The sequence below is a fragment of the Empidonax traillii genome, unplaced genomic scaffold, assembly GCF_003031625.1.
Source record: "Empidonax traillii isolate 1590-97213 ecotype Southwest subspecies unplaced genomic scaffold, ASM303162v1 scaffold333:size665630, whole genome shotgun sequence".
NCBI lineage: Eukaryota > Metazoa > Chordata > Aves > Passeriformes > Tyrannidae > Empidonax > Empidonax traillii.
In genome coordinates this window covers 59,683-74,753 of record NW_020955526.1, presented here as the reverse complement: position 1 = coordinate 74,753, position 15,071 = coordinate 59,683, and the positions used below count along the sequence as shown (strand labels likewise).

General features: G+C 40.7%; 1 protein-coding gene across 4 annotated transcripts in view; it reads left to right on the top strand.

Annotated features, from left to right (window-relative positions):
* Window positions 1-9,372: 9,372 nt before the first annotated feature.
* The window catches only part of LOC114061399 (lipid droplet-associated hydrolase-like), a 54,336-nt gene continuing 48,637 nt past the window's right edge, over window positions 9,373-15,071 (top strand). The window contains exon 1 of one of the 4 annotated variants that reach the window (XM_027891855.1): window positions 9,373-9,639. In XM_027891855.1, the coding sequence (XP_027747656.1) occupies window positions 9,453-9,639 (187 nt within the window). In that variant the 5' untranslated portion in view covers window positions 9,373-9,452. Of the gene's footprint in view, window positions 9,640-10,005; window positions 10,406-15,071 lie in introns of those variants that run through there. The other 3 variants (XM_027891856.1, XM_027891853.1, XM_027891854.1) reach the window with 3 other exon arrangements.

The window sequence follows — 15,071 nt, the reverse complement described above, 5'->3', positions numbered from 1 at the left end:
GTCTTAATGATCTCTTAATGAAATACATTTATAATGCTACAATTTGGTGAGGACTCACTAACATTTTTCATATCAGAACACAATGTTCAAAGCTAGGTTCTTAATAATAATTAACACATGTATTGTACTTTTTCTCTTCAAAGTGCTCTAGGAATATTAGTAATTAGTTAAAAACCCGTGTGCTGGGTGTACGCTATCTGTTTAGGCTCTAAGAGGCCCACAACAATCAAACTGGAGCTAGCCAGGAAAGTCCAAGCAGAAAATAGACATTTCTTCTGTGTTCTGAAGAATTTTAGATCAAGGCAGGAAAGACATGTCACAAGATAAATTAAATGCAGGTGGTGGCCACTTCATACAAATACTATTAGACAAATAATATAAACATAGACTACACTTTAAAAAAATGGTACCCAGAATATTAAAGCTTAATTAAATTTTTCTTAAAAGCAGTGGAAGAAAAGGCAACCTTTGAAACAGAAGACTCCCCCAAACCCATCTAAAAGCTTTTTTTGCTAATTTCTGTTCTGTTCCAAAGTGAGGATTTTAGCATAAGCAATCAGAGGCTTGGGGTGCTGATTCAAAACTTGCAAATACTCAGTATCTGCCAGCTTTAACAAACCCCATAGAAACCCCACCCATTTGCTCCTGCGACTGGTACCTGGCAGCACAGGGGTTAACTGAACAAAGAAGGGACTGTGCTGGATAAGTTGCTGGGGTTCATCATCTGCCAGACAAGTACAGATAGAAAAAGAAATCAGAGAGAGTTGCAGCCGAGCAAGACTCGGCCTGAGTACCCAGAGAACATGGTAGCTTAGGAACAGCGGCCTCTCTTCTCAGATTCACAATAATACGTCTTCCAAACCAGGGAAAACTTTATTCTGAGAAATACTCCTCAGTACTAGCAGAAAGAAATTGTTTCATACCGTTGTACTGCTTTGGATGGAAGAATTATCTAACTCGTGATAACGTGAATTCAGTTTTGGTTTATATCTGGGAATATTGCAGAATATTGATTTTCCCAATAACTCAAACACATCTTTGAAAACTAATGCAAGAGGCCAGCTCTATATAAAAATCTGTTTTTTTAGTCAGGCTAGATTTTAAAGTTGTTTCAGTACCTAGTGCAACTGATGTGTTTGTTTTCCAAGGAAAAACAACAGCAATTCCTACATTCACAGGCATATTGTGAAGATAAACATATAAAAAATTCATCAGTAACAGCATTCTGTGCTTAAAATAAATCTGTAGCTAGACTTAGTTAGCAGAAAATGTGAAAGATTTGATTGTCTTCTTATGGTCTCTGTTTCAAGGGAGAAAAAAAATCTAAATGTTTATATTCAGTTGAACTTGAATTTCAGCAGCCAAAAAAAGTGTTAATTTTGTAACTTCTAATTTTCCTTGACATTTTTTAGCAACGTAATGTTTAAAATAGAGACACTGCAATGTTATTAATATGAAACCCTATGAAAAAAAATCTAATATTAAGCCCAGTATGTTTTAGCAAATCATACATTTTTTTATTATTTAATTTGAGAAAGGAAGAATTTGTTGATCAAAAAATTCACATGAGATATTAAAATAATAAAGAACTGGTTGTAACAAACACCTTTAGTAAAGGGCAGAAGCTGAAAATCTGATTATTTACACATTGCACTCACTTGGATTTCTTCCAGCCATATACTGGAATTTCACTTTATCTTATGGTAATTTTTTGGCAAATGGTAGCGTGATGCTTGTGAGGTCTTCAGAAATATGACCTAGAAAAAGCTGATAACAAATTCTTGAACACCCTTGTTCTATTTAAATTATACAGACGGCACAAGAGAAATAGAAAGGGAAGCAGAAGGTTCAAAAATGCCAAGCTCAAGCTGCTGACTTCTGAGTCTGAAGAAAGAACTGACCAATTTCTATTCTTTTTCTTGGAAGCTGCAGCGAGGCCAAGTTTCACGAAGCAAGCCTTGCCCTACCATAGCCACCTCCCTCCTGCCTGCTGAAGAGTCAGTCTCCCCAGTAAGGCAAGCAATTCCAATAGACCTCTGAAATCTAAGGCAGGAAATTCCTTTCAGCACAGCTTTCAGCAATGAAACGGACTGTCAAAACACCTTCCCAGAGGATTACAGGGCTCCTGCCCAGGAATTAGTGGAGAAAGTTCGGCACTTACATGAGTACAATGCCCCCAGCTCTAGTTCACGTGTAACAAGAGCAGCTTTAATGCACATTTATGCTGAGGTTAGTTAACACTTTCAAACTCAGTGCAAGAATGCCACTTCTGCAACAAAGGCTGTTTACATTCTAAAAATACATCAAATGTAAGAAAATGCTGCTTCTTCTCCAAAACACAGTCTAGTGCCTGTCCTTCTCAGCTTGCAAATGGAATTGTTTTCTTAAGTAAATACACAATCTTTTTTATTTCTTACCCGTGTCTTGCGTGTCTTATTAAAGACCTTTTTATAGTCTTCCCAAGGATCCCAGCCCAAGGCATATGCAATCATATTCCACAAGTACAGCTGTCAGTATGCATATATGTTTCTTTTGCCCTCTTTCAGACATAGTAACTCAATGAATTTATTGGCAAATTTGAAAATGTTGTTAATTTTAGAGTCTTTTTAAATTCAATTGATAAGGTGGTGCTGGAATTCACTCAAGGATGGCTGAGTGCCAGGACAGGATTCAGTTGCAGACATATGCAGGAAAGTCCAAGCCAAGATGTCCTAGTGTGTGTTGCTGTGTCCTGAGATGTTTGGACACCATCTGCCAGACCAGAAAGTGCCTAATAGGTCCTGTCTCATCTGTGCCAGACCCTTGCAGATGTCTTAGGGGCACAAGGACATCTCAAATAGCTCTGGATTGCTACGTTTAGACACCTGAATCCAGTTTCCAATGACCTTGCAAACAGAGTGAACAGCATAACTGGGCACAACAGCAAAACAGCTGAGAGCTCAGTAGCTGTGGTAACAGCCTAACCCAACCCCTGTGCTATTCAAAAATATTGTACTGAAAATAGCAACTACGTGAAATGTAACCCCCCCAAAAAAGTACAAACCAAAAAAAAAACCCCCAGAAACCAAAACAACAGGTTCCCCAAGACTATGAAGGAAAATATCATAGAACATTATAGAGTATTGCTGAAATGGAATTATCTGGTTTTACTATTTCCATAAACCTTGCAACTTAACAGGAGTTTGTTGTCAATCATAGAAACATCATAGAGCATTTTAGTTGGTAGGGACTTTTAAAGGTCATTTAGTTCAACTCCCATGCAATCAGCAGGGGCATCTTCAACTAGATCAGTTTACTCAGAGCCCTGTTCAACTTGACCTGAAATGTTTCCAGGGATGGGGCATCCACCACCTCTTTGGGCAACTTGTTCCAGTGTTTTACCAATCTCATTTACTCCTTAAATGTAATCTACCCTCTTTTTTTGTCATGTGCCAGTAACCCATAGGCTAACATTTGTATCATTGCCATATTTTTGTATTTTTAAATATGTAAGTACGGCAATGCAACAAACAAAGACCACCTCCTCCTCTCCCTTTTTCCAAATTACAGAGTAACTGCACCTGCCTTGGCCGTGAATGATAAAAACAGAAACTGGAGGGATGTGTCTGTCTACAAGCCAGAAGGGAAGTCTACCATCTTTTAGAAACTTGCAGAGAAAAAATAGAGTAAAGTTACAGAAATGGAGACTCTGCAAAGCCTGTGCCCAGGGAGCATTCTGGAGGGAGGCACACAGGAAAAGCTTCTCCACCATTGCTAACTGACTGAAAATAGAAATTAGCCAGAATGAGCTTCCCTTCTTCTGTACAGGGGAAAAAAAATGTCCTGTGAAGTCAGAAACACAAGTAAAATGAAAAGGCAGAAGAATTAATCAGAGAATAATGGATGAGCCATCCTAGGCACTTTCATGCAAAGTCTGAGGAAAATCTGAAGTGCTGCAAATTGGGAAACTGCCAGAAACCATGGCAAAATATCAGCAACTGCTGGGTTCAAAGGCCAGTGATCAGTGGCACCAAGTTCAGTTGAAGGCAACTCACTAACAGTGCACTCAGGGGTTGATACTGAGACCAGTACAGTTCAATCACTGCATTCACGACTGGGACAACAGGGCAGACCCTCAGCAAAACTGGGATGAGTGGGGTGGAGATGTTGCTATTCAAAGGAACCTTGATGGGTTGCAGGGGTGGGCACAGAGGAACATCACACAGTTCCACAGGGAAAAATATGAATCAATGCACCAGAAAAAGACATAATCCCACATGCCCATGCATGTTGGGGACCAACCTGTTGGAAAGCAACTCTGAAGAGAAGGACCTGGGGGGTCCTGTTACTGTAAGCCAGCAATGAGGCCTTGCAACAAAGGAAGGCCAACAGTATCCCAGGGCAGTGCTAGGAAAAGCATTGCCAGGAGGCTGACAGCAGTGATACCTGTCTTCGACACAGCAGTGGTGAGGCCACATCTGGAATGCCGTGTCCAGTGATGGGTTCCCAGTGCAAGAGAGACTTGGACTTACATGGGCAAGTCTAGCAATGGGCCACAAAGATGACTCAGGCATAGATGACAGGGAAGGCTGGGAGAGCTGGGACTGCTTAATCTGAAGAAATCTCAGGGAGGTCCTATCAATGGGTGTAACTCTCTGATGTAGGGCAGTAAAGAAGCTGGAGCCAGGGACATGATTAAAGGAAGTGGGCACAACCAGAAATACAGGAAATGAAATAAAATAAAAAATTAAAATATCCCAAACCAACCTTTTTACAGTGAGACTGGTTGAACTCTGGAAGAGGTTGCCTGGAAAACCTGTGGAGTCTCTGCTCCTGGAGAGATTCAAACCCAGCTGGTCACAAAGCCCTGAGCAACCTGGTGCAGCTGACCCTGCTTTGAGCAGGGGAATCAATCTAGACCATCTTCAGAATCCCTTCAAATGTCATCCTTCTGTGAGTCTGTGAATCTGTAAGTGTAGTTTAAAAGTGCAGGTGAAAAGGAGAAAAATAAACATTTTGTTTTGTCTGTCCTATGTTTTACTTGTAGAGTAAAATTATATCTCTTTACCTACACTTGTCCGTGTACTCCGTTCCCCATTTGTGCTACACTCAGGAGCAGACAGGTTGACCTCTCTTTCTTTTGATGTCTAAACTTTATGTTTGTTTTGGAACTACATCTCTTTCCAAAATTACACAAGCAAATAGAAAATCAAAGTCACCTAAAAGTACTGCACCGGTATAATGGTAGCAGGGAAGGGAGAACAAGGGTTTAAAAATGTTAAAACTTCTTTCATGTAACACTGACATACATTAAGTGAAAGTTGTAAGACATCACTAAATTAATAGTCAGCCACAGATTTTATTTCAACAACAACAGAGTTTTAGAACATAAAGGATATTGTGCTATTATCAAAGATACAGTCAGAATATACATGAATTTTTAGGGTATTTAATGTAGTCAAACATTCAAAACCTGTTGTAAAGAAGAATAATTTAATATCTTTAAAATGGTTGAAAAAGAAATAATTTTAATTTACTATCTGCATAGGGACTAAAACACAAACAGTACCACAATAGGTTTTTGCTGCATATTGACCTCAAGGGTAAAGTAGTTGGTCTCATCAATAACAGGAATGAAAAAGTGTAGAATGGTGTCTAGAATGTGCAACACTTTCCAGTGGTTTGTATTTCATTGTCTCCCTCTAACTCTGCATATGGGTCTATGACTACTTCAAGAGAGACCACATATGAGTAATCATAAATAGCAGTTCAGAATAAAATATACTATTCTGCAAAGGCTAAGCAAAAATGGGATCCATGGGATTCAGGCAATAGTTAGGGCTAGAGCTGACTTTTTACAAGAGACTAAATTCTGTACCTGAGCTGAAGCCCTGCGCTCTCTGAAACACCAGAAAATCTCTGGCCAAACACTGGTGTGACTCATGACTTACGGTTCTCATGGTCAGTTTTAGATAGCAACAGGGGAAGGCCAGGAGAAAAAGAAATAACAAATTATTCAACTAGTTCTCAAATGTACTTATAAATGGAATTTACTTTCATGAAATTCAATGTTTTATTTCATATTACAGTTTGCAACTATTAAATATGAGGCAGTTGCCGTGTGAGTTGTTCCAGTACACACAGCTGCATTAACAGCTAACTACAAATACATTTTACACTAGTGGGTACTTTCAAGTACCAAATGCCTCTTCAGGAAGTTTTGCCAACAACTTTTTTTCATGTATTTACGCAGTTTCAGCAAACTCTGTATATATATGCACTTTTTTATGTCTCTGCTGCTTGAAAACTAATTTCCACTCATCTGTGGGGCAACACTAACAAAGACACATCCATCTGTTCCTCGACAGGATTTGCTATCCTGTAACTGTTGACATGTAAAGGGTATTTTATATTTTGATTGGACGTTAATTGTGCTTTCTTTGGATTAAGTATTTTAAACTGAAGTATAAAAAGAGCCTTAAATATATAGGTCATAGCAATTATTGTATTATTTGCATTACTAAACAAGTCCACAGCAGATGGCCTTCAGGGCCCTGGCCAGAAGAACCTATCTCCTGCAGATTTATTTGGTGCTTGGAGATACTACCAACTAAACTTCTCAAAGCTGCTTGAATGCCATTGTGCCTCTCATTTGATGCCAGCAAAAATATTCCAGGCTTGTTTGTTTCAACACCAATACTCCTCAAGGCCTGGTCCCTGGCTATATAAAACGTTCCTAGTTGGCCCTTGTCAGAGGCCCTGACCCTGCAGTTAAATGAAACAGCACCAGGGACCCTTAACCAGCCAAGTGGCCACGGCCAGGCCACATCTACACTTGTTAGTACTTGGTCCTGATTTTCTTTTGGACACGGGTGGTACCATTGTGGCCATTAGACAAAATTGTTATATTGTGTAGAGTTTTTTTTTCATTTATAAGTGCCTGAAAAATGTAAAGACTATTGCAAAATCCATTGTGATTTCTCCATTTAACAAAACCTAGATTGCATGCAGTGTGAGAGTATGTGATGGGTGAGAGTGCAAGGGCTGCTAGGAGAGCTCTGAAGGACACTCGCTGGTCCTGTTTTATGCAGCAGTAAAAACATAACCAGGGAAGTAATGCAAAATACTCATGAAAATCTGACCTTATAAAGCACTACCCCAAGCTGTCCTAACACAAATTCACCTTTTCCTATCCCTGAATTAAAATAGCACTTAAGTGTACTTACTCTATTCCACCCTGATACAGCAAAACTTTTATACGTGTGAGTCACCTTAAGCTCACTGTTTTCTAGGGTGCTGTTTGTTCAAGCAAAGACTGTGCATGTCCAGAAACTCTGGGACCAGTGCTCTATATTAGACCATTCCCATGCTCAAAGTTTTGTGCTTGTTGTACTATGACTTGATATACTTAAAAAAAGAATCGGATGAGAGTAATACTATATATATGATACCTAATATATACAGTGTCTAATCAACTTCAATTTCCAAAAGACTGCAGTTGGCTTTTTTAGTCTTATAACAGAGGAATACATACTAAAATACTATTGCTGCCATTTATGTCAGGAACATATTCAAAGGCATATCACAATGTCCACATGTACTCACACAAAAGGGCACATTGAGACAACACTATGTCAAGGTAATTTTTTTCCACAGAGATGTGGAACAATGACCTTTTCCTACTTAAGTTTCCTTTTGCCCACAGACCAGGGTAAAGTGCCTCTTCTACAAAGTGAAAAAGAATATTTTTTGACTTCACTATGGGAACTTATCAACTTCATATAAAAATAAATACACACAGTCATTATTTTAATTTCACACATGAGCTTATCTGCTGCTGATAATCAAATGTCATAAAGAGTTTAATAAAATGTTGTAGTCTGATCAACAGTGGCTCAAGCATCTAGAGGATTCTTCGATATATTAAATGCGCATTAGACAAACTGAGTTCTGGAATAACAAATGACCCAATGGATTTGATGCGAATGTTGTTGCAAATAGGAACATGGAAACTGTATTAGATCAGGCCAACAGTCCATTCTGTCCAGCAGTTGTGCTAATGAAAAGGAGAGCACTTTAGGCTACTTCCCTGGTACAACTTCCAGAAGAATGACAGCTATCAGGGCTTCCTTTACCTTAAGAATACTAAGCAGTATTCTCAGGTTTAATAATCCCTGATGTATTTCCTTCTCATAAATCTGCCTTATCTTTTTGCAAATTTCGGTGAAATTTTAGGAATCTGTGACGTTTCCAATTAAGTTTAAGACTACAATAAAGTACTTTTTGTTTTCAAACTGCTGCCTATGAGTTTAATTTTTCTACCACAGGTTTTGCATTAGAAATTGCAATGAGGAATCACTATACATTCAACTTGGTTTCACAAACTACTGTCATTATTTCCCCAAGCTCTTTCTCTCATCAGCTTGTCTTCCATCTTCCATTTTATTTAGTGCTCACTATGTGGAAGAATTTCACATCTGTGAAAAACTTTGGTATACTTTCTAGATCTTCTGTAGTTTTACTGTACCTTTCTGAGAGGTGAGAATTGCTAAACCTGCAGACTGCAAAAAAGCAGTGAGCACATCACCATCACACAGAGTGAGAATCATGGTGTTCATTTCCAAATAGCTACTGTCTTACTTGATTTTGACTACACAAGGCACCAACATTTCATAGAGCATCTGTTCTGACTCCAAGGCCTCACAAGTGTGTCCAGCGAAGGGCAACAAGGCTCATGGAAGGTCTGCAAACCTGTTTCATGAGGAATGGCTGAAGGAGCTGGGTTTGTTTAGTCCCAAGGAGGTTTAGGGGGACATTATCACTCTCTACAACTACCTGGCAGGTTTGTAATGAGGTGGGAGTGGTCTCTCACTGTGTTCAGTGAGAGAACAATAGGAAATGGCCTTTATCTTAGACAGGGGAGATTCAGATCAGATATTAGGGAAAAAAAAAGTTCACTGGTAGTGTGGTCAGGCATTGGAACAGGTTGCCTAGGAAGGTGGTGGAGTCACCATCCCTGGAGGTGTTTAAGAGGTATCTGTAGTTTAGTGGTTCAGGGGTTCCAGTGGCATTGCTGGGCTGACAGCTGGACTGTAGGATCTTGGAGGTCTCCCCCAACCTTGATGATTCCACGATTCTGTTATTCTATCCTTCAAACACGCTGAGGGATGAACATGAATGGATGATGCCATTTCTTAGGAAGTCTGGCTCATTTTGCTCTTCCAAAAGTATCTTGTTTGTTTGTTTGTTTTTGTTTGTTTGTTTGTTTCCTCCTTAGCCAGAATCCCCAAAGAAACTGAGAGGTTTGGGCAAGCGTGAATGACAGGCTGAAGGACCCCTCCCCTCCACCCCAAGACGAGCGTCTCGGGGGATCGTCGCTCGTGGTCCCGCCGCTCCCAAGCGGGTGACGGGTGACGGGTGACCGGCGACAGGGTAACGCCAGGCTCGGGCAGGGAAAAGCTCTCCCTTCCCTCATGGGGGTCGCACCCACCGCCCTCAGGGAGCAGCGGGAGGCGGGTCGGGCCCGCCCTCGGCTCTCCCGCGCGGCCCCGGCGGAAGGAGCGGCCCGGCCGCCCCCGCCCCTCCTCGCCGGCTGCTTCCGCCCGGCCTCGGCTGAGACAGCGCCGGCCGCCGCCGTGCCGGGAGCTGCGGACGGGGAAGGTACGTGTCACAGGGCCCTGCCCTGCCGTCCCCTGCCCCTGTGCCGCCTCCCAGGGCCTCCCCGAGCCGGCGGCCGCTCACCCACCCCCCCCGCCGCTGCGCGGGGCTGAGCCGGAGCCTCGCCCGGCAGGGAGGTGTCCCCATCCCCATCCCTTCTGTGTCGGGTGTCAGGTCTGTAGAGCCCTGTTCCGCCTGGTAACGCCAGTGATCTCCTGGCGTGCGGTTGAGGATGGAGTAGCACACCCCGTGCAGTAAGCAACGCTTCTTACGTGCTCCCTTGGCTTGTTTTGTCATGGGTTGGGAGGAGACTTCAGGAAACGAGTCCTTAAGCGGTGTCTGCTTTTCCAGAAAATAACTGAGGTGATGCTGCTGTAGGGTTTTTTTTCTGAGTGTCAGCACGTGTTTCTGTGAAGCATCTCTCGGAGCCTGACTGGTGCTTGTTATCTAAGTGGCACGTTACAAAACAAGAAATGAAGGAAAAGTCTGTGACCTGAAGGGCCTGTAAGTAGGAAAAGAGGAAAATAAGGTTATAAATTTTGAGGAGTTAGAAGTGAGATGAGATTTTTTAGGTGGAAAGAAGTGTCTTTCAGTAGAGGAGCTGTTGGTTTGGAAAAGCAGCGAGGCTGGCAGGCGCACACACCCTTCAGGAACCCACTGTCTGTCAGAGTGACTCTCAGGACTGGTCCCAGAGCATCACCAGCGTTAGCACCTGCCTTCAAGCCTGTGTTTATTACACAACAGAAGAAACGCCTGTGCCAGACAGGAGGTGAGCAGCAGGTTCAGGGAAGCAGTGTAAATGCTGGTATGGAAATGTGTTGTTAAAGAAACAAAGCTAATGATCAAGCGCTGTTGAGGTGTGACAGTTGTTGGGGAGCTTTCTTACTGGTAGGTTTTTTGTTGTGTTGCAGAAATGATGAGACAGCTTCTTTTACTGCAACTGAAGCATAATCATAAAGCCTTATCATGAGAAGATTTCAATGGCTTGGATGATGCAGATGCTTATTTTTTCAGGTGTTGTATGCTCCTGGCCCTCTGGGACTTTGTGATGTCGAGTTAAATGCGAGAGTCCATCTGCATGGGCCTGTGACAGAAACTAGATATGAACCTGTATTCTTTGTGTCTCAGAGACTAGAAGCATTCAATTATTAATTGGTATTATTGCAGTTACCTATTTTCTTGTGGCACTTGCATGTATGATGTCCATGAGGGAAATGGTCGCACTTTTACAGAGCTGGGTAAGCAACAGCACTGAGAATATTTTCCATCATGGAATTACTACAAGGATTGTCTAAAATCAGTCGAAGTCAGGCATTTTTTTCAAGAGTCTTTGACAGTATCCTAAGCAGATGCCTGTGAAAAAGGCAAGCATACTTTACCTAGTTCACTCTGTAAGTATCCACTCAGCTTTCAACAAACTGCAGCCCAGGAGCTTTCTGGAACAGGTGTATTGAGGTCTTAAAGATCCACAGTGGATCTATCCATCATCCTTGTCTTTGACCCATGTGGAACTCTAGTTTTCCCATCATCCAGCCTCAAGTAGTTCTGTGGGTCAAATATCCATTAACTCAGGAGGCACTTCTGTTCGTTTTCAGTATGCTTTCTGCTACTTCTATTTAGTATTTCCTACTTTTTAGATTAGAGTAGATACTGATCAGTCATTACCTATTTATCTGTGTCATTTGATTCACCAAGGCAATTACAATAAATTGTGTATGGGTAATGGTAAAACAAAATTACCAATATGACTGCCAAGACAAAGAATTTACCAGTAAATTTGACAAGATTTACTCTAAAGCTTCCTAATTGCACTCTTCTCACTATTTCGTTGTTTGTGGGTTTTTTGTTTGTTTGTTTGTTTGTTTTTTATTGATAGCTTTGATTTTGTTAAAATTACATTTTTTTCTATTATTCTGATTTATTATGATTAAGGCACCTTTTCTGGAAAAAGGGATGATCCTCACTTTGGATAATGTCTAGGTTATTTTTACCAAATATTAGAAGCAGAATTTCAGGGTTTCAGCTTGCATGCATTTGTACAGAAAACATGTTTACAGGATGTGGAAGACAGATAGTTTTCACTTATTTAAATCAGGCACGCTCCTAATAGCAATATAAATATGTTTTTTTCTGCTCTTGACGAACTACTGTGTAACACCGTGCATTTTCAGTGAAATGTTTGACAAAATTGGATTCCTGCTTACACTTTGAATAATGGCATTTAGATGTCCAGTAAGGTTTGTGAACAGGTTATACTAGAAGAAGTAAATTATTCTGATGAAAGAATATTCACAGTAGGAAAAAAAAGGTGTAATATGAAAGGTCTGAGCTTAATGAAGAATTAAGCTCGAAACAAATCTGACTTTTCACATGAATACCAGCCTGAGTACCTAGTCAGTAGTGAAATGAATGAGAGAACTGTTTGTTTATCTAGCTGGGATTGCACAACCACCCACACAGCTCTGCACTGTGTGGTAAGTGCCCTGTTGCCATATGTTAGGTAATCCTGATGTGCCAGAACAACTCTAATCAGAAATGATTTAACTTCAAGTTTGTCAGGGTTTCTTTCATCAGTATTCTTCTTTCTTTCCTCAGTGTCCTTGCTTCCTCATTCTGTTATCAGTAACCATGGTGTTCATTTGGTTCTTTCCTTTTTCCATCTCATCTCCTGCTTCTGTTTAGATCCCATTCCCACTGTCTTTTGTTTTGACCAATTCTTTACTCAAATATTATTTTGTTTTAAAGGAATACTTTAGTGATACAAACTTTCTGTGGAAGTCTGACTCCTCAAATTTTACCTCCCAAAATAACTGGATTCTTATTTGCACCTGTGATGAGCAGAGGCTTTGTTCATGTATGTATTCATATGTAGTCCGGGCAGATGGAGCTTGTTAGCCTGTAAGGCAATCCATCTACGTCCTGAGGACCTCGCTGCCACCGTCCAAGCGTGCTTGGCCCCGGCAGATGAACCTCAGGATTAAAGGGTGGGCTCAGTTCTGCGCACACTGTGTCTCACCTAAAAAAATCCAATGCGCAGGCTGGAAGGTGTAAAGACCTTCCCCGGTTCTTCGTTCGTGAAGAGACTGGCCACCACCATTCATATGTAGTCATGTGTTGTCAGGCTTTATCTTGATGGGAGGAGCTGGGCCCTTGTGCAAAATGCTGGAATAGAGTTATTATCAGGGTTACTGGTGTTGTGAGGAGCACATTGGAGTGTTCCCAGAATGGCTTGGATCCTCTTCTGACCAGAACTGTAGGTCTGTATGTCAGAGCACTGGCATGTGCAGACCTTCCTGCAGCACTGGTTCTGAAACAAACCTTTTGGCTACACACCAGCCTGACTGTGTCCAGCCTGACTGTTCAACTCCCTGTCCTGTCCCCCTGATCAGCAGGAGGAGGAACATCCCCAGTGCTTCTTACTGGGAACGACTTAGACTCCAGGCCTCATCTTAGTAGTACAGACTGTCACGTTGCTGTAGTGACTCAGAAAGGGATCTGATGCTACCTGTTTTTATTCATGTCTCCTGTTATTGGTTCTCCTGTTGGATTTCCTTTGTCCTTTCCACAGAGCTGCATACAGTTTGTTTCCATGTCTCTGCTCACAGTGCCTTCCTGACATGTTTAGGTGGGTAAATTAATATCAGAATGTACAGCTGCTGCAGTAAACATAAGGAGGAGGTGGTGACACAGGTTGAGAGGTTACTGGAGAATGCTGTAGTGACTAGTTAGTTGGTCTACTGTGAGTAGATGGGATTTTGACTAATTCTTTTATGTCCTGGTTTGAAAGCAGGAAAATGGGCAACAGCTGGAGAGCTAAGTTGAAGGTGGGATAAACAGTTGACGTAAGAGCACATGAAAATATAAAATTATTGAAATAATAAGATGAGAAGAAAAAATGTTTTTAATTCGAAGCATGTTTTAGCTTAAAGGAGAATAACTAACATGGAAAAACGGAAGAAACAAAAAAATAAGAGTTAGTTCTATAGAGAGATTCATACTGAACAGTACAGGAGAGGATGGGGGAAGTCAAATCAAGGGCAACATGATGCTAATTATATGGATGTATATTTTTTGATTTATTTTTTTTATTTGATTCTTGCCTCTTATTAGTATTCATTATGCTCTTTGAACTTTGCATTACTTAGCAAGAAAAAAGAGTGCTCTCCATGGAGCAGTGAATCTTATTTTGATAGGAGGTGGAAAAAGAGTTATTGAATATAAAATGAAATAGCAATTGCTTTTTACTGCTTTTGCCTGTTATTGCTGCTGCTGAAAGATGGAAGTTTCTTCAAGTTTCTTCAACTTCTGGGTGCTGTGGTTTAAGTGAATGTGTAAGTTGCCATTACCTGAAATTATTGCATTTTTGTTTTTCATTGAATGTTGTCCAGATTACCTGTATGACTTAAACATCCATCCAACAGAAATGTGGGCTTGTAGTTTTTTGAAGCAGGAGAAAAAATGAAAGTATAGAACATATGGTTGCAAAGACAAATAATTTTTTGCCTTTTTTTTCCTTTTGAAAAGTTGCAAAATTCTCATTTTCCCTGGAGGCAGTAGGAACCAAATGGCAAAGAAGCATCATCTTTGTTTAGTGAGCAAGCGTTTTATCCAAACCCTTAGACCACAACAAACCTATTTGCATGTGTATGTTCCCCTCTCTCAATTCTATTTTCATTTTCTTCTTGTATGTGTGTCCTTGATTGCCTGTTCCTTCACTTTTTTTGCAGTATATTTTGATATTTCTCCATCTCCCTTGAAGCAAAAAGGCCATGTCTTCTCTCCCATAGTTCACATAACTTTTGAATGCGCTCTGTTTTGGGTGTTGATATGTGCTGAAGTTTGAAGGCCACTAATATTACTTTTCTCTATATCGAAACTTAAGCATGATGGATTCTTGTTTGAGAAGTATTACATTCACAGCTCTAACTTCAGCCAGATTTTAACCCAGTCTGTAATCATGGTGTTACATTTCAGTTTTGCCCAGTGGCTCCCAAGGTACTGATGTTCAACATAAATAAACAAATTGCATACTTTGCAAACTTTACTGTATTTGTGACAATTTTGTCTTGCTAACTGAGTTGGATTTCCAAACTGATTTATCTGCCTTTGACTTTCTAATGTAGCAGGCAGCTGGGAAAGTTTATTTACAAGATTCTCTTGACAGGAGTCTGCTGTGCCTTTGAAATTTGTTGGTCAGAAGAGACCTGGCATAGTTTTTTCCCCCTGGAAACTTTTCTTAGCATGTAGACATTGTACTTCAGCAGCAGCTTTTTATGTTCTTTCACATAGATAGTCTATCTTTATTTGACCAAGGTTTTGCTAGCATTGCAGTTTAATCTCAGAACATAAAGTATATTTATTATACTCACATGTTATTCATGCTCACAACCTTCTGTTTATCCCTCTGTGAAGTTTCAGTTTTAAAATCCCCACGT